The sequence below is a fragment of the Theropithecus gelada genome, chromosome 3, assembly GCF_003255815.1.
Source record: "Theropithecus gelada isolate Dixy chromosome 3, Tgel_1.0, whole genome shotgun sequence".
NCBI classification, from domain to species: Eukaryota; Metazoa; Chordata; class Mammalia; order Primates; family Cercopithecidae; genus Theropithecus; species Theropithecus gelada.
Window position 1 is genome coordinate 173,549,659 of NC_037670.1, and position 18,938 is coordinate 173,568,596.

The window sequence follows — 18,938 nt, forward strand, 5'->3', positions numbered from 1 at the left end:
TTTAAGAGACAGAGTCTCCCTCTGTTGCCCATGCTGTAGTGCAGTGGCATAATCTTGGCTCACTGCAACCTCCAGTTCTCAGGTTAAAGTGATTCTCCTGCCTGGGCCCCCCGAGTAGCTGGTGTTACAGACGTGCACCATCACCTGGCTAATTTTTGTATTTTTAGTAAAGATGGGGTTTCACCATGTTGGCCAGGCTGGTCTCGCACTCCCAAACTCAGGTGATCTGCCCACCTCGGCCTCCCAAAGTGCTGGGATTACAGGCATGAACCACCACGCCAGCCAGAATTTCTTTTTTTGAATAGTTCAATAATTATTTATTAGTGGGTCACAAAGGCACACACCTGTAGCCCCAGCTACTTGGGAGGTTGAGGCAGGAGGGTTGCTTGAGTGAGCCAGCCTGGGCAACATAATGAGACCCCAAGACCTTGTCTCTAAAAAGAAACAAAAAATGTATTTATTGTAGGCCAAAGTTTGCCTGTCTGAAAATTTCATTATGTTGGTTTTAGTTCTGCCCTCTGGAGTAACATAGTGTAAGATGAAATAAGTCTATTCTGCCTTCTGTTTTGTAACCCTCATTATTTGAAAACAGCTCTCATGTTTTCTTCAGATTCAAGATTCTTAGCTTATTCAGCCATTACTGAATGGTGTGGTTGTAGTTTGTAAACAGGGTGATTGACAGGTCTAGAGCATAAGTCTATAATGGATTTATCAGAGGGCACTAGGTTCAGTGAGGCCTGGAAAGGATCTCTGTACACATTTGCCTTTTCCAGAGACAGAGGATGCTGCAGCAACCTAAGCTGGGCCTTATATTGGAGGAAATATACCAGACTAGTTCAAGAGCCAATTTCATTAATTCACTGTCTTACCCAATCTATCCCAGAACCACCACATCAGGTCTCTTGGCTGTTGTTGCCAGTGAGCTTCAGAAAGATGAGACAGTACTAAAACTATATTCAAATTAATCTCTGCTGGACAGTTAAGCAGTCCTTATCTGATTTTAGTTTGGAGTTAGGGTTCCTTCTAACGCTCAGTGTCTTGTTCCATCTTTCCACTGCATGCAGACATCTGAATGGGACTCCGAGTGCCTTACATCCCTGCAGCCCCTTCCTCTTCCTACACCCCCAGCAGCAAATGAGGCACACCTGCAGACAGCAGCTATCTCTCTGTGGACGGTGGTGGCCGCCGTGCAGGCTATAGAGAGGAAGGTGGAGGTCCACAGCCGGCGACTCCTACACCTAGAAGGTCGGACAGGGACAGCAGAGAAGAAACTAGCCAGCTGTGAAAAGACAGTTACCGAGCTTGGGAACCAGTTGGAGGGCAAGTGGGCTGTGCTGGGAACCCTGCTGCAGGAGTACGGGCTGCTGCAGAGGCGGCTGGAGAACTTGGAGAACCTGCTGCGCAACAGGAACTTCTGGATCCTGCGGCTCCCTCCAGGTATTAAGGGAGATATCCCAAAGGTAATACCTTCATTTCCAGATGTAAAGTGGTACGGTCATTCAGTTACTTAGATATTTTTATTTCCTTTTAAAGTTTCTTCAAATGTCTCAGGCTGAAAGAATCATGAAAGTGTTTTATGTTTGTCTATTTGGGAAACATTTTATATTTAACTTAGTACCCATTTAGAGTGCCAAGATTCAGATTGGAAACCTCTTTCCGGACCAAAGTTGGCTATCTGGTAGATGGATTTTTTTTCTCTTTTGGTTTATCCTACCCATTACCTATGAACCGCTTCTTTCTTCGTTAACTTGTGTGCCAGAATCTTGGGGAGGAGACTACATAAATATTCATTGAAATCAGTCAATTTGCGGCTGGGCACAGTGGCTCATCCCAGCATTTTGGGAGGCTAAGGTGGGCAGATACCTGAGGTCAGGAGTTCGAGACCAGCCTGGCCAATGTGAGGAAACCCTGTCTCTACTAAAAATACAAAAATTAGCCAGGTGTGGTGGTGCACGCCTGTAATCCCAGCCACTCGGGAGGCTGAGGCTGGAGAATAGCTTGAACCCGGGAGTTGGAGGTTGCAGTGAGCTGAGATCACGCCATTGCATGCCAGCCTAGGCAACAAGAGCAAAACCTTCTCAAAAAAAAAAAAAAAAAAAAGCCTGGCGAGGTGGCTCACGCCTATAATACCAGCACTTTGGTAGGCTGAGGCAGGTGGATTTGCTGAGGTCAGGAGTTTGAGACCAGCCTGGCCAACATGGTGAAACCCCATCTCTACTTACAATACAAAAATTGGCCAGGCATGGTGGCTCACGCCTGTAAACCCAGCACTTTGGGAGGCCGAGGAAGGCAGATCACGAGGTCAGGGGTTTAAGACTGGCCTGGCCAACATGGCCAATAAGGGGAAACCCCATCTCTACTAAAAATAAAAAAGTAGCTGGGTATGGTGGCGGGTGCCTGTAATGCCAGCTACTTGGGAGGCTGAGGCAGGAGAATTGCTTGAACCCGGGAGGTGGAGATTGTAGTGAGCCTATCGTGCCATTGCACTCCACTCTGGGCGACAAGAGCAAGCCTCCATCTCAAAAAAAAAAAAAAAAAGAGGCCAGGCGCGGTGGCTCACTCCTGTAATCCCAGCACTTTGGGAGGCCGAGACGGGCAGATCACTAGGTCAGGAGATCGAGACCATCCTGGCGAACACAGTGAAACCCCGTCTCTACTAAAAAATACAAAAAACTAGCCGGGCGAGGTGGCGGGCGCCTGTAGTCCCAGCTACTAGGGAGGCTGAGGCAGGAGAATGGCGTGAACCTGGGAGGCGGAGCTTGCAGTGAGCTGAGATCCGGCCACTGCACTCCAGTCTGGGCGACAGAGCAAGCCTCCGTCTCAAAAAACAAGAAAAGAAAAGTTATCTGGGCATAGTGGCGGGCACCTGTAATCCCAGTCAGGAGGCTGAAACAGGAGAATTGCTTGAACCCAGGAGGTCTGGGTGGCCCTGTCTCTAAAAATTAAAAAATAAATAAAAATTGGCTGGATGCGGTGGCTCACACCTGTAATCCCAGCACTTTGGGAGGCCAAGGCAGGTGGATCACGAGGTCAGCAGTTTGAGATCAGCCTGGCCAACATGGTGAAACCCTGTCTCTACTAAAAATACAAAAATTAGCCTGGCGTGGTGGCATGCATCTATAATCCCAGCTACTCAGGAGGCTGAGGCAGGAGAATTGCTTGAACCTGGGAGGCAGAGGTTGCAGTGAGCAAAAATCATACTACTGCACTGCAGCCTGGGTGACAGAGCAAGACCCTGTCTCAAAAAAAAAATAAATAAATAAATAAAAGTAAGCTACAGGAGATAGCCCTGAGGAAGCTGGTTTGCATGCAAGCCTATTTATTTACTGTTTCATTCATTCAACAAAAATTTGTGGTTTTTTGTTTGTTTGTTTTTTGAGATGGAATCTCGCTCTGTTGCCCAGTCTGGAGTGCAGTGACGTGATCATAGCTCACTACAACCTCAAACCCCTGGACTCAAGCCATCCTCATACCTCAACTGAGACTATAGGCATGTTTCACCGCACTCAGTTAGCAAATATTTTTTGAATGCTTACTATTTGCTATCTACATCCTGAGGGCATAGCAGCAAACAATTCACTTAAGCTCCTCTGGAGCTTAGATTTTTTTGAGGAAAGAAAAATAATGTAAACCCACATACACATTTAGATGCTTTGATAAAAATAAAACAAAGTGCCATCTGGTGATCTATTTTCATATTTTCAATTGGGTGTCAGAGAAGCTCTCATAAAGGAGCTAATATTTAAGCTGATTCTTAAAGGTGAGGAAGGATTCAACTGTGAGAAGATCTGAGAAAGAGCTTTCCAGGCAGAAAGAATAGCTATGCAAAGTCCCTAAGGCACAAACAGATTTGGAACCCTGAGGCAAAGGAAAGATGCCAGTGAGTTGGTATGGATGAATGAGCAAGAGCATGACTGGAGAAAGGGGCAGGGGTCAGATCATTTAGGGTGGTGTTTTTCAGCCCTGGCTGTAGGTAAGAATCACCTGGGGCCAGGTATGGTGGCTCATGCCTGTAATCCCAGTACTTTGGGAGGTTGAGGTGGGCAGATCACGAGGTCAAGAGATTGAGACCAGCCTGGCCAACGTGGTGAAACCTGTCTCTGCTGAAAATACAAAAATTAGGTAGGTGTGGTGGCAGGTTTCTGTAATCCCGGCTACTCAGGAAGCTGAGGCAGGAGAATTGCTTGAACCTGAGAGACGGAGGTTGCAGTGAGCCAAGATTGTGCCACTGCACTCCAGCCTGGGCAACAGAGTGAGACTCCGTCTCCAAAAAAAAAAAAAAAAAAGAAGACTCACCTGGTAGGCTTTTAAAATTTTGATGAGCATCACATCCAGATTCTGACCTAATAGGTCCAGGATGGAGCCTAAGCATGAATAATTTTTTTAAAAACCTCCATAGATGATTCTAATAAATGGCTAGGGTTGTGAACCACTGATGTGTAGGGTGTTTAAGACCAAGGAAAGGAATTTGGATTTTTAACTAAGGTGTAATGAGGAGAAATTGGAGGGTTTGAAGCAGAGGAATTATATTTGGTTTTATATTTTGAAAGAATCCCTTTGGCTGCTTTGTAGAGAATGAATCGTGGAGGCAAGAACTGAAGAAGGGAGGGAGGAAATACTAAGGCAAGGAGGGATGTAGGTGGCTTGGATGAGGGTAGCAGTTGCAGAGATGGAGAGAAGTGGACAGATACAGGATGTTTGGTGGTAGAACTGACAATAAGAGTTATTGATGGGAAGGCCAGGTGCAGTGGCTCACGACTGTAATCACACCACTTTGGGAGGCCAAGGTGGGCAGATCATGAGGTCAGGAGTTTGAGACCAGCCTGGCCAACGTGGTGAAACCCTGTCTCTACTAAAAAATACAAAAAAAATTAGATGGACGTGGTGGTGGGCACCTGTAATCCCAGCTACTTGGGAGGCTGAGGCAGGAGAATCACTTGAACTTGGGACGGAGAGGTTGCAGTGAGCCGAGATCGCGCCACTGCACTCCAGCCCCGGTGACAGTGTGAGACTTCATCTCAAAAAAAAAACAAACAAAAAAACAGGTACTGGTGGGAATTAGGAAATAAGGCGTTAGGAACAGTAATTTTAGACCAGTTGCGGTGGCTCATGCCTATGATCCCAGCACTTTGGGAGGCTGAGGCAGGTGGATCATCTGAGGTGAGGAGTTTGAGACCAGCCTGACCAACATGGATAAATCTCTACTAAATATTCAAAAAAATTAGCTGGGCGTGGTGGTACATGCCTGTAATCCCAGCTATTTGGGAGGCTAAGGCAGGAGAATTGCTTGAACCCAGGAGGTGGAGGTTGCAGTGAGCCGAGATTGTGCCACTGAACTCCAGCCTGGGCAACAAGAGTGAAACTCCATTTCAAAAAAAAAAAGAACAATAATTATAAATTTACTGTGTGGTAATTTAGTTAGAATTTACTATTCTAAGTGTTCTACTTATTTTAAGGCATATGAGTCTCATAATAACCCAACTTGCCTGAGATCACATAGTTACTTAATATAAATAACAAAGTTGTGTTTTAACTAGGTTGGTTCCAGAGCAGATGCTCTTAACCATGTCAGGTTTACTGACTCAGGCTTTTGGCTTGAAGAACTGGGTAGATGGTGTTGGCGTTTCCTTGAGAGGAATAACTTGGGGAAGTGTGGCCTTGGAGGTGGGAGGAAATTAGGAGTTCACCTTTGACAATGTTAGGTTTGAAATGCCTGTGATACTTTCAGGAGAGACGTTTAGTAGACTGAGAAAGTCCAGGACCAGCCGGGCGTGGTGGCTCACGCCTGTAATACCAGCACTTTGGGAGGCCAAGGCAGGTGGATCACAAGGTCAAGAGATCAAGACCATTCTGGCCAACATGGTGAAACCCCATCTCTACTAAAAGTACAAAAATTAGCTGGGCGTGGTGGTGCTCGCCTGTAGTCACAACTACTCGGGAGGCTGAGGCAGGAGAATTGCTTGAACCCGGGAGGCAGAGGTGGCAGTGAGCAGAGATCATGCCACTGCACTCCAGCGAGACTCTGTCTCAAAGAAAAAAAAAGTCCAGGACCACGCTCCTGGGGTAGGAGGAGCCAGCAGAGAAGATTAAGAAGGAAAGGCTGGGCCAGCACCATGGCTCATGCCTGTAATCCCAGTACTTTGGGAGGCTCAGGTGGGCGGATCATGAGGTCAGGAGTTCGAGACCAGCCCAGCCAATATGGTGAAACCCTGTCTCTACTAAAAATACAAAAAAATTAGTCAGGCGTGGTGGCAGGCGCCTGTAGTCCCACCTACTAGGGAGGCTGAGGCAGGAGAATTGCTTGAACCCAGGAGGCGGAGGTTGCAGTGAGCTGAGATCATGCCATTGCACTCCAGCCTGGGCGACAGAGCAAGAGTCCGTCCCCCCCAAAAAATAAAAATAAAAATAAAAATAAAGAAGGAAAGGCTGATGAGGTAGAGGAAAAAACAAACAGGAAAGTATGTGGTGTCACAGGGCCAAGGAGAATAAAAAGCATGCCAAGTAGAGAGTTGTCATTTGTGTTAACTATGTTACTGGGAGGTTTAGAAAGATGAGGACAGTGAGTATGATTTGTCTACGTAGATGTCACTGGTGGCTTTTACAATAATTGCTTGTGTGGACTGGTAGGATAGAAGACTGAATGGAGCAGGTTTTGAAGAGTGAATGGGAAGAGAGAAAATGGAAAGATGATCAACAACTCTTTCAGATTTTTCTGTGAAGTGTGGTGGAGGATGAGGAAGTACCTGGGAAGGATATTAGAGACATTTCTCATAGAGAACCTTCTCCATAGTACATTTTATTTGTGTATCTGGAGCTCCTCCAGAAGTTCTTGGGATAATTTAAATTTAGTATTCATGGCCGGGTGTGGTGGCTCACACCGGTAATCCCAGCACTTAGATTAGAGGAATGTGCCACCATGCCCAGCTAATTTTGTATTTTCAGTAGAGACAGGGTTTCACCATGTTGGTCAGGCTGGTCTCGAACTCCTGACCTCAGATGATCCGCCTGCCTCAGCCACCCAAAGTTCTGGGACTACAGGTGTGAGCCACCAGGCCCAGCCAGTGTGATACTTTGATACATTTGTATAAACTGTAATGATAAAATGAGGGTAATTAGCATATCCATCACCTGAAGCATTTATCATTTCTTTGTGTTTGGAACACCAAAAAATCTTCTCTTCTAGACCGGGCGCGGTGGCTCACGCCTGTAATCCCAGCACTTTGGGAGGCCAAGGCGGGTGGATCATGAGGTCAGGAGATCGAGACCATCCTGGCTGACATGGGGGTCTCTACTAAAAATACAAAAAATTAGCTGGGTGTGGTGGTGGGCACCTGTAGTCCCAGCTACTTGGGAGGCTGAGGCAGGAGAATGGAGTAAACCTGGGAGGCGGAACTTGCAGTGAGCCGAGATTGCGCCCCCCACACTCTAGCCTGGGCGACAGAGTGAGACTCCATCTAAGAAAAAAAAAAATCCTCTCTTTTAGCTATAAGTTATTGTTAACTATAGTAACCGTACAATACTATATAACGCTAGAACTTACTCCTTTAATCTAGCTGTACTTTTTTGTCTGTTAACTGACTTTTTCCTATCTCCTCCACCCACTACCCTTCCCAGCCTCTAGTAACCACCATTCTACTCTCTCCTACTGAGATCAGCTTTTGCCCCGACTGGTCTCTAACTTCTGGGCTCAAGCGGTCTGCCCACCTTGGCCTCCCAAAGTGCTGGGACTGCAGGCGTGAGCCGCTGTTCCTGGCCATGGTGTTTAACTTTCTGTGCCAGGCTTATTTCATTTAACATAATGTCTTCCAGATTCATCCATGTTGCTGCAAATGACAGGATTTCATTTTTTATTATGGCTTCATAGTATACCATTGTGTGTGTGTGTGTGTATATATATATACACACATATATATATATATATCACCTTTTTCAAGTCCATCCATTGATGGGCACTTAGGATGATTCCATCGCCTGGCTGTTGTGAATAGTGCTGCTATAAACATCGAAGTGCAAATATCTCATCAGTTACTGATTTCCCTTCCTTTGGATATATACCCAGCAGTGGGACTGTTGGAACCTAGGGTAATTCTGTTTTTAGTTTTTTGAACCTCCATACTGTTTTACATAACGGCTGTAATAATTTACATTCCCACCAATGGTGTATCAGAGTTCCCCTTTCTGTGCATCTTCACCAGCATTCATTATTCTTTGTCTTTTAGATAATTGACCATTCTAAGTGGGGTGAGATAATACCTAATTGTGGGTTGTTTTTTTTTTAAACAGAGTCTTGCTCTGTCACCCAGGCTGGGGTGCATTGGCACAATCTCAGCTCAGTGTAATATCTGCCTCCTAGGTTCAAGCATTTCTTGTGCCTGAGCCTCCCAAGTACCTGGGATTATAGGTGTGTGCCACCACGCCCAGCTAATTTTTTTTTTTTTTTTGTATTTTTATTAGAGACAGGCTTTCACCATGTTGACCAGGCTGGTCTTGAACTCCTGACCTCAAGTGATTAGCCTGCCTTGGCCTCCCAAGTGCTGGGATTACAGTGTGAGCCCCTTCGCCTGGCCTCATTGTGGGGTTTTTTTTGGTTTGTTTTGCTTTTTTAATTTTTGTATTTTCAGTAGAGACAGGGTTTCACCATGTTGACCAGGCTGGTCTTGAACTCCTGACCTCAGGTGATCCACCTGCCTTGGCTTCCCAAAGTGCTGGGATTACAGGCATGAGCCATTGCACCTGGCCGAGTACCTTAATTTTCCTAGAAAACTCTGGGATTTCTTCACAGAATAACTTTCCAGTTTTTGCCTAGGGATAAGTGCCTAGCTTTAGACCAGTCTATACTAGGAAGTGGGATTCTCTTCTGCATATGGTCATTCCCTACATGCAGTCTTAACCCCAGCGAGGCAGAATTCACAGTCCTCCTCTGAATGCACTCTTCAGTTTCCCTCACTTGAATGTTTTCTCCATCCCCATTAGGACTAGCCAAAGTCACATCTCTTTTAGAGTCATGCCAGCCCCGTGTCTTGTCCATGTCATTCATTTGCAGATAGTCAAATTCCCCTCTGGGGCAGAAACCATATTTTAATTATCTCAGTGCTTAGGGAAAACCTTGTATGTAGTGGATACTCAGAATGATTTCTTGTGTGAATTAAGTACACTTTGTGTTTGTATCTAACTCTGAGTAACTGTTTAGAAGTAATGTCCTCCACCCTCCTGAAGCTCATAGCTTTAGATTATCACCTTTCTTCTTGAAAACATTGTGAACTCCTAGAGATTGGTCTGTGTCTTATTTTTCCTGTATCCTTTCAGTACCGCATATAGTTTTTTGCAGTCAGAAAACAGTAAATAGTAAAGATTTTTAGACTGAGGGGGCTGGAGTGGGGTTGGGCTGCTGGCTGAGATGGTGTCTGCTCCGCACCCCAAGCAAGCCTGTCAGGAGGAGGGGGGCTTTCTCCAACACTGCCCTCTTCACCCTTGGAGCTTTCCCAGGATTCCTCAGATTTCCCCAGCGCCCCTTTGGCACTGTGTCTTCTCCTCTTTGCCCTGCCTCCTCCCTGTCCCACCACCACCTCCTCACCCTGTCTCTCCCTTCTCCTCTTTGCTCTGGCTCCTTGCCACCAGGATCTTTTCCCAACTTTTTTTTTCCTACTAGAGACAGTGGGCTGACAACCTGACTTCCAAAAAATATTAACTGAGGAAAGGTAAAAACTAGTTTTTAGGCCAGGTGTGGTGACTCAAGCCTGTAATTCCAGGGCTTTGGGAGGCTGAGCTCAGAGGATTGCTTGAGGCCAGGTGTAGGATACCAGTCCGGGCAGCATAGCCAGACCCATGCCCATAAAAATTGTTTCTAAAGATTGACTTGCCATAGTGGCGTGTGCCTGTCGTCCCAGCTACTTGGGAAGCTGAAATGGAAGGATCACCTGAGCTCAGGAGGTCGAGGCTATAGGGAGCCATGATCACATCGCTGCACCCCAATTTGGGTGACAGAGTGAGACCCTGTCTTAAAAACAAAACAAAACACAAAAACAACTAGTTAACAGATTCTGAATGCCTAACATACAGGCATACAAGGTGGCAGGATGAGTACATAAAGATGCCAAAACTACTCAAGCACCTATTAAATGAAAAGCAAATATACCAGGAAAAACTTCAGCACCTGCTTGAAGAACTAAGAGGGGAATTAGTAGAAAAGCTAAGGACTTCGAAGAAATGAAGCTTCAGGTATTAACTCAAAAAAAAAAAAGGGGGAATTGTTAAAAGCCCAAATAAAACAAGAATTAGAAACTCCAGTGTTTTTGCAATTGGGATGAAGAAGTGGAAAAGTATAGAGATGAAAGCTTTGCTATAAACATAAATTTCTTCAATCAGAATCTGAAACACTAGGAAGAAGAATTTGCATGTAGTTTAGAAAAAAACCCTAAAATTTGAATTAGAGATTTATTTTTATTTTCATTTATTTATATTCTCTTCAAGACAGGGTCTTGCTTTTGCCCAAGCTGGAGTGTAGTGGTGCTATCTTGGCTAACTGAAGCCTTAAGGCTCAAGTGAGCCTCTTGCCTCAGCTTCCCAAGTGGCTGGGACTACAGGTGTGCAATACCACAGCTGGCTAATTTTTCTTTTTTTTTTTTTTTTTTTTTTGGGGATGGAGTCTCGCTTCATCGCCCAGGCTGGAGTGCAGTAGCGCGATCTCGGCTCACCGCAAGCTCCGCCTCCCAGGTTCACGCCATTCTCCTGCCTCAGCCTCTCAAGTAGATGGGACTACAGGCGCTACTCTCTCTCTCTCTCTATATATATAGAAGCTAAAGTAGCAGATTTAGGGGCTGAAAAAGAGAATTCTGGTGCTCAGTTAGAAAATGTCCTAAGAACACAGGTGTGGCAGTTGGCTGAGATGCGGTTACAGTCAGGTCCCAGGAGGCCAAAAACGTCACCTAAACTATAAGTTAAATGCTCGGAAAAAGAGCCACAATCAAACAATGAACAAAATACCTGGTTTTTTTGTTTGTTTGTTTTTAAGATGGAGTTTTCCTCCTGTCGCCCAGGCTGGAATGCAGTGGGGTGATCTCAGCTCACTGCAACCTCCGCCTCCCAGGTTTAAGCGATTCTCCTGCCTCAACCTCCTGAGTAGCTGGGATTACAGGCATGCACCATCATGCCCAGCTAATTTTTTTTTTTTTTAAAAACAGAGTTTCGTTCTTGTTGCCCAGGCTGGAGTGCAATGGTGTGATCTTGGCTCACTGCACCCTCCACCTTCTGGGTTCAATCAGTTCTCCTGCTTCAGCCTCCCGAGTAGCTGGGATTACAGGCATGTGCCACCACACCGCCAGCTAATTTTGTATTTTTAGTAGAGACGGGGTTTCTCCATGTTGGTCAGGCTGGTCTTGAACTCCCAACCTCAGGTGATCCACCTGCCTGGGCCTCCCAAAGTGCTGGGGTTACAGGTGTGAGCCACTGCACACGGCCACGCCCAGCTAATGTTTGTATTTTTAGTAGAGACGGGGTTTCGCCATGTTGGCTAGGCTGGTCTCAAACTCCTGACCTCAGGTGATCCACCTGCCTTGGCCTTCCAAAGTGCTAGGAGCCACCACGCCTGGCCAAAATACCTTTTTAATCATTAAAGATTACATAAAACTGAACAAGAAAGAAATACCCTGACCAGGCTGGGCATGGTGGCAGTGGCTCACGCCTGTAATCCCAGCAGTTTGGGAGGCTGAAGTAGGTGAATTTTTGGTTTTTGTTTTGTTTTGTTTTTTGGGTTTTTTTTTTTTGAGATGGAGTCTTGTTCTGTTGCCTAGGCTGGAGTGCAGTGGCGCAGTCTCAGCTCACTGCAAGCTCCGCCTCCCAGGTTCACACCATTCTCCTGCCTCAGCCTCCTGAGTCGCTGGGACTACAGGTGCCTGCCACCACGCCTGGCTAATTTTTTGTATTTTTAGTAGAGATGGTGTTTCACCGTGTTAGCCAGGATGGTCTAAATCTCCTGACCTCGTGATCTGCCTGCCTCGGCCTCCCAAAGTGCTGGGATTACAGGCGTGAGCTACCACGCCCTGCAAGGTGAATCATTTGAGGTCAGGAATTCAAGACCAGCCTGACCAACATGGTGAAACCCCGTGTCTACTAAAAATACAAAAATTAGCCAGGCGTGGTGGTGTGGACCTGTAATCCCAGCTACTCGGGAGATTGAGGCAGGAGGATTGCTTGAATCCAGGAGACAGAGGTTGTAGTAAGCTGAGATAGCGTCACTGCATTCCAGCCTGGGTGACCAAGCAAGACTCAATCTTAAAGAAAGAAATACACTGACCACTAAAGTCAAAAAACGAAACTTTCAAACATACTAGAAATAACAGCCATGAAACTAGAGGCAACAAGAGTCAGCTAGAAAGGGAAAGGAAAAAGATTCAAAGTAAACTGGATGGTTTACAGTTAGACAATGAAATTCTCAGACCAGCTATTGAACACCACAAAGTGCCCTTAGTAAAAAAAGATCATGTGTTAATATGTAAGGCACCAGATGCCAAGGAAGAAGGTTGTAAAAGATTTGTGGTATTACAGGAAGAAAAGCTAGAAGAATTTGAGAACAAGTTAGCAGATAGAAAATGAAAGTGGAGCACGATGTCTGGAAGCAATCTGAAAAGCATCAGTGTGAAAAGAAACTGTGGGAGGCTGGGTGCGGTGGATCACGGGTCAGGAGCTCGAGACCAGCCTGACCAACATGGTGAAACTCCATCTCTACTAAAAATACAAGAATTAGCGGTGTGTGGTGGCAGGCGCCTGTAATCCCAGCTACTCGAGAGGCTGAGGCAGGAGAATTGCTTGAACCCGAACCCGGGAGGCAGAGGTTGCAGTGAGATGAGATCGCGCCACTGCACTCCAGCCTGGGTGTACAGTGACACTCTGTCTCTAAAAAAAAAAAAAAAAAAAAAAAAATGCAGAGGAAGAAAAAAAATGAAAATTTTGACCTGGAATAGTAAATCAGTAGTTTTCAGATCCAGGCTACCTCACTTTCAGAGTTCAAACCAAATGCTGAAGGAAACGATGGAGACATTAAAACAGGAATGCTGAAATATAAGAAATCAAGCTGAAAAAGTCTAACTAGAAGTCAAAAAGACATTGAAAAAAGAACAGATACAGCAGTTAGAAGAAAAGCATCTCAGAGAAATGTGTAGTCAAGCTAAAGAGAAATTGCAGTGAGCTGCAGTTGCCCAGAAAAAGAGGAAATCTTCCCCTGAAAACAACTGAAGAGATGGCAGGACAAGGTGTAAATCTGGGAGGCAGGTAGAGAAGAAATGGAAACAAAATTGGGTTTTAAATAGACAAAATGTTCCATTTGAAGAATATGCAAAGCTTCAGAAAAGACTAAAGGATACACACAGAAGACATAATGAATTTTGAAGTTTAATTTTGGTTCCTAACATGCCTCCAAAGTCAATCCTGTTTGCTCTCAGTCATCAGCCATGGTATTATCCTTTCCTCCTCATGTGCAGGATGAACAGCATCAAAGGGAACTCTGTACTTGGCAAAAGACTGGAGGTAATAGAAACAACACAAAGAAAACAAATAGAGGAATTTTGGATCTCCTGGAGAGTGATGTTCTTAGAGAAAAGGCATTTTAAAAGGGGTGAAATCAAAGACTCAATAAAGCCTGAAGTTTTAACATACATGGTATTTAGATATTTTATTACTGCTTACCAGAATACTGGAATGTGCCTCAAGAAAAGGTCCCAGCTTTATTTAAGGTACTCATGCTGTATTGCATGAGTACTGGGATTTTAGGATTTACTAATGACAAGTGAAGCATTAAAAGAAACTGTTTCAAGGCCAGGCGCGGTGGCTCACGTCTGTAATCCCAGCACTTTGGGAGGCCGAGGCGGGTGGATCATGAGGTCAGGAGTTCGAGACCATCCTGGCTAACATGGTGAAACCCCGTCTCTACTAAAATTACAAAAAATTAGCCGGGCGTGGTGGCGTGCACCTGTAGTCCCAGCTACTTGGGAAGCTGAGGCAGGAGAATGGCGTGAACCCGGGAGGCGGAGCGGAGCTTGCAGTGAGCCGAGATTGTGCCACTGCATTCCAGCCTGGGCGACAGAGCGAGACTCCGTCTCAAAAAAAAAAAAAAAGAAACTGTTTCAGAGATATTTAGAATATTTATTGACCACCCTTTGAAAATGTAAAATAAAATAAAAGGAACTAATTGGGGGAAAGAGATTTATTGAATGACTGAATTATAATGGGAGGAACTAACCCATGTGATTGTAATTTTAGGTGCCTGTGGCATTTGATGATGTCTCCATCTACTTTTCCACTCCAGAGTGGGAAAAATTAGAAGAATGGCAAAAGGAACTTTACAAGAATATCATGAAAGGCAACTATGAGTCTCTCATCTCCATGGGTGAGGCTGAGTTGACACCTTTTGAATGAAGTGACAGCAGCTCCAAGAGGGCTCAAAACAGTCCCTTTTCCTCCAGTGACCTCATTCTCACTCTGTCTTCACACACTTCGAATTCTGGTTTCAAGCCAAAAGATGACCAATTCATTCTTGCTAAATAGGAATCATAATCTCTCCTTTAACCAAATTTTAGGGCAGAGAATGAAGTTCAGGGTTATGGGTGTGACAGCTGGTGGTTTCCATGGGTATCCTTCACTTTGAAAGGAGCTTGACTTCTCCCCCTTGAGGCACACTGTCACTCTGAAAGCAGTGCTAACCTAGCACATGTGCTTTCCCCACACATTACATCTCCACTGCCTGCTTTCCTGAATAGATATCCACAGTTGAAGGTGGATAGATGGGAAGAAGTGATATGAAGTCTAAAAGAAATTGCCTGGGACTGTGACCACAAAGCTTCAGCTCAGCCTTGATGGCAATTAGTTGTCTTCCTCATTCATCTTTTTGTCATACCCTCTCTTCCTTTTTCCTCTCCTAGATTATGCTATAAATCAACCTGATGTCTTATCTCAGATTCAACCAGAAGGGGAACATAATACAGAGGACCAGGCAGGGCCAGAGGAAAGTGAGATTCCCGCAGACCCCAGTGAAGGTAAGTGGGTGAAGAGATTCCTACTTCTCGTCTCCCTTTCCTGGTCAGAGATGGTGGCTCAGAACTAAGCAGGGCTTAGGGGCTTCTAGAGCCATTCATTGCTAAAGCAACTAGATTTTGAATGTGTCATCAGGCATTTAAATATAAAAGGGAGCCTAGAGGTCACCTTGTCCAGTATCTTCACTTATCAGTACTACACATCTAACAGATACTAGTTGCATTCCCTGACAGAAGTACTGACACCTAGCTGTTTAGTAAAATAAACATGTCCTTGCATGATGAAGGAGGCAGTCATGGTCATCTGGACTAAAGTGGCTTGAGCAAACGTAAGCATGGCCCTTCATAAGTGCTGAAGGGACTAGGAGTCTGCATGGTCCCTCCAGGATGCATGGAATCAGTAGACACTGATGACATCCACCTGGGCAACATGGATTTTCTCAGGTCTGGAAAGCTGGCTATCATGAACTCTTCCTTTTTGGTTGGCAGCTGCTTAATATTGTGTGGGAAAGACTGCCAACCAAAGTCCGGTTGTATTGTTTCTCTCATGCCTCACCTTTGCTGTCAGAAAATTCTCATACACTTTTTTTTTTCTTTGTTGGATAGAAGCACACAGTTCATCCTCCAGGCATCTCTGTTACATGAACTTCTCTTACAACCCACCTGCTGCCCCATACAGTTATTTTTTTCTTTTTCTTTCTTTATTTTTTTTTTTTGAGACGGAGTCTTGCTCTGTCGCCAAGACTGGAGTGCAGTGGCGTGATCTTGACTCACTGCAACCTCTGCCTCCTGGGTTCAAGCGATTCTCCTGCCTCAGCCTCCCAAGTAGCTCAGATTACAGGCATGCACCACCACACCCAGCTAATTTGTGTGTGTGTGTGTGTGTGTGTGTGTGTGTGTATATTTTTGTTGTTGTTGTTAGAGATGGAGTCTCACTGTCGCCCAGGCTGGAGTGCAGTGGCGCAATCTGCTGGGAATACAGGCGCCCACCACCACGCCCGGCTAATTTTTTGTATTTTTTCAGTAGAGACAGGGTTTCACCGTGGTCTCAATCTCCTGACCTTGTGATCTGCCCACCTTGGACTCCCAAAGTGCTGGGATTACAGGCGTGAGCCACCACGCCTGGCCAGATTTATTTATTTATTTATTTATTTATTTATTTATTTATTTATGTATGTATTTATTTGAGAGGGAGTCTCGCTCTGTTGCCCAGGCTGGAGTGCAGTGGCCAGATCTCAGCTCACTGCAAGCTCCGCCTCCTGGGTTTACACCATTCTCCTGCCTCAGCCTCCCGAGTAGCTGGGACTACAGGCACCTGCCACCTTGCCTGGCTAGTTTTTTGTATTTTTTAGTAGAGGCGGGGTTTCACCATGTTCGCCAGGATGGTCTCGATCTCCTGACCTCGTGATCTGCCCGTCTCGGCCTCCCAAACATTTGGTAGTTTTTAGAGCACTAACTCATCATTCAGAATTTTTTTTTTTTTTTTTTTTTAAGATGGAGTCTCGCTCTGTTGCCCAGGCTAGAGTGCAGTGATGCCATCTTAGCTCACTGCAACCTCCACCTCTGGGGTTCAAGCGATTCTCCTGCCTCAGCCTCCTAAGTAGCTGGGATTATAGGTGCCCACCACCGCAGCCAGCTGATTTTTGTACTTTTAGTAGAGACGGGGTTTTACCATGTTGGGTCAGGGTGGTCTCGAACTCCTGACCTCATGACCCACCCACCTCAGCCTCCCAAAGTGCTGGGATTACAGGCATGAGCCACTGTACCCAGCCCATTCACAAAATTTTTAAAAACAAGCAGGTAAGTGTTTTAAAAGTCAGGTTTTTTGGCTAGGCATGGTGGGTCATGCCTATAATCTCAGCACTTTGGGAGGTTGAGGCAGGTGGGTCACCTGAGCTCAGGAGTTCAAGAACAGCCTGGGGAACAGAGTGAGACCCCATCTTTACCAAAAATACAAAAAATTAGCTGTGGTCCCAGCTACTAGGGAGACTGAGGTGGGATAATCGCTTGACCCTGGGAGGCAGAGGTTGCAGTAAGCCGAGATTACGCCGCTGTAGTCCAGCCTGGGTGACAGAGTGAGACCCTGTCTCAGAAACAAACAAACAAAAGTTAGATGTTTTGAATGGAAAGTTAATCCTCTGGATATCAGTTAAGAGGTCTTCTTCTTTATATCCAGTCTTTCCCCCTCTGCCTTTTCCCTTATAGGTGTGTATGTGTATTGCATCTGGAAGAGAACGAAGATAAGATTAGACTATGTTTAATACACTTCAGCTTTGCTTTTAGGTTGGAAGGCAGCTGTTGCATGTGCTAAAATCTATTTTCCAAATCTCTCCCCATAACCTGATGGTCTTTTGGGCTGTAGTCTTATCCCAGCCTCTTATTTCTGCTTTGAGAACACCTTTAGTTTTCAGTGGCATCTAACTGATTTAAAAGACATTGGGGTAAAGTAGTGAGTTCTGTTAATTTGCTGTGAATTTAACCATATTCTGCTCACAAGGCTGTGTTTGAGAAATAACCATAGAGAGCTTCAGGGTACTCTCTGGAGCTTGACAAGCTCTCTTGTCAGCTTGACAGCTTGTCCATTTAGTCCAAAAAAAAAAAAAAAAAAAAAGGCAATATAGGCCTAGGTTGTAATAGCTAGCACGGCTGTTTTGGTACTGATCAGATGAGGCATGTTGTGTGCAAAGCCTCTATAGGCTGTGCACTTTTTCTTTCAGAAAGAACCCCCAAGACCTGAAGGACTTGCCAATACTATATTCTTCCCCCTCCCAGCATTTAGGAAGCAATGACTTGTATCATTTAATAGAAAAAGGTAACATATCTCTTAGAAAGAGCCCAGAATTGGGAATCTGAAAAGAGTGTTTCTAAGGAGTTGGATTCTGTGTCTGTACTGACCTAACTTTGTAATTCTGGAAATTGATTTGGTTTTTTGTTTGTTTGTTTGTTTGTTTGTTTTGAGATAGAGTTTTTTTGCTCTTGTTGCCCAGGCTGGAGTGCAATGGTGCGATCTTGGCTCACTGCAACCGCTGCCTCCTAGGTTCAAGCGATTTTTCTGTCTCAGCCTCCTGAGTAGCTGGGATTACCAGCGCCTGTCACCACGCCTGACTAATTTTTTGTATTTTCAGTAGAGACAGAGTTTTGCCATGTTGGCCAGCTGGTCTTGAACTCTTGACCTCAGATGATCCACTTGCCTCGGCCTCCCAAAGTTCTGGGATTATATGCGTGAGCTACCACACCCAGCCTGTATGCATTTTTTAAAAGGCTGGTTATGTGTTATTGTTATAGTTATTTGGAAATAAATCTTTGGGGCCGGGCGCGGTGGCTCAAGCCTGTAATTCCAGCACTTTGGGAGGCCAAAGTGGGTGGATCATGAGGTCAGGAGATCGAGACTATCCTGGCTAACACAGTGAAACCCCGTCTCTACTAAAAAAAAAAAAAGAAAAAAAACTTAGCCAGGCGTGGTGGTGGGCACCTGTAGTCCCAGCTACTCAGGAAGCGGAGGCAGGAGAATGGCATGAACCTGGGAGGCAGAGCTTGCAGTGAGAGGAGATTACACCACTGCACTCCAGCCTGGGCGACAGAGCCAGACTCTGTCTCAAAAAAAAAAAAAAAGAAAAATATTTGAGGCCGGGCGCGTTGGCTCAAGCCTGTAATCCCAGCACTTTGGGAGGCCGAGATGGGCGGATCACGAGGTCAGGAGATCGAGACCATCCTGGCGAACACAGTGAAACCCCGTCTCTACTAAGAAATACAAAAAATAGCCGGGCGAGATGGCGGGCGCCTGTAGTCCCAGCTACTCGGGAGGCTGAGGCCGGAGAATGGCATGAACCCGGGAGGCGGAGCTTGCAGTGAGCTGAGATCTGGCCACTGCACTCCAGCCTGGGCTACAGAGCGAGACTCCGTCTCAAAAAAAAA

At 45.5% G+C, this 18,938-nt stretch overlaps 1 protein-coding gene across 2 annotated transcripts in view; it reads left to right on the forward strand.

Annotated features, from left to right (window-relative positions):
• The window catches only part of ZNF398 (zinc finger protein 398), a 31,516-nt gene that overhangs the window by 6,063 nt on the left and 6,515 nt on the right, over positions 1 to 18,938 (forward strand). For both annotated transcript variants that reach the window (XM_025380975.1, XM_025380974.1), the window contains 3 exons: positions 1,065 to 1,460; positions 14,254 to 14,380; positions 14,913 to 15,026. In XM_025380975.1, the coding sequence (XP_025236760.1) occupies positions 1,065 to 1,460; positions 14,254 to 14,380; positions 14,913 to 15,026 (637 nt within the window). The remainder of the gene's footprint in view (positions 1 to 1,064; positions 1,461 to 14,253; positions 14,381 to 14,912; positions 15,027 to 18,938) is intronic.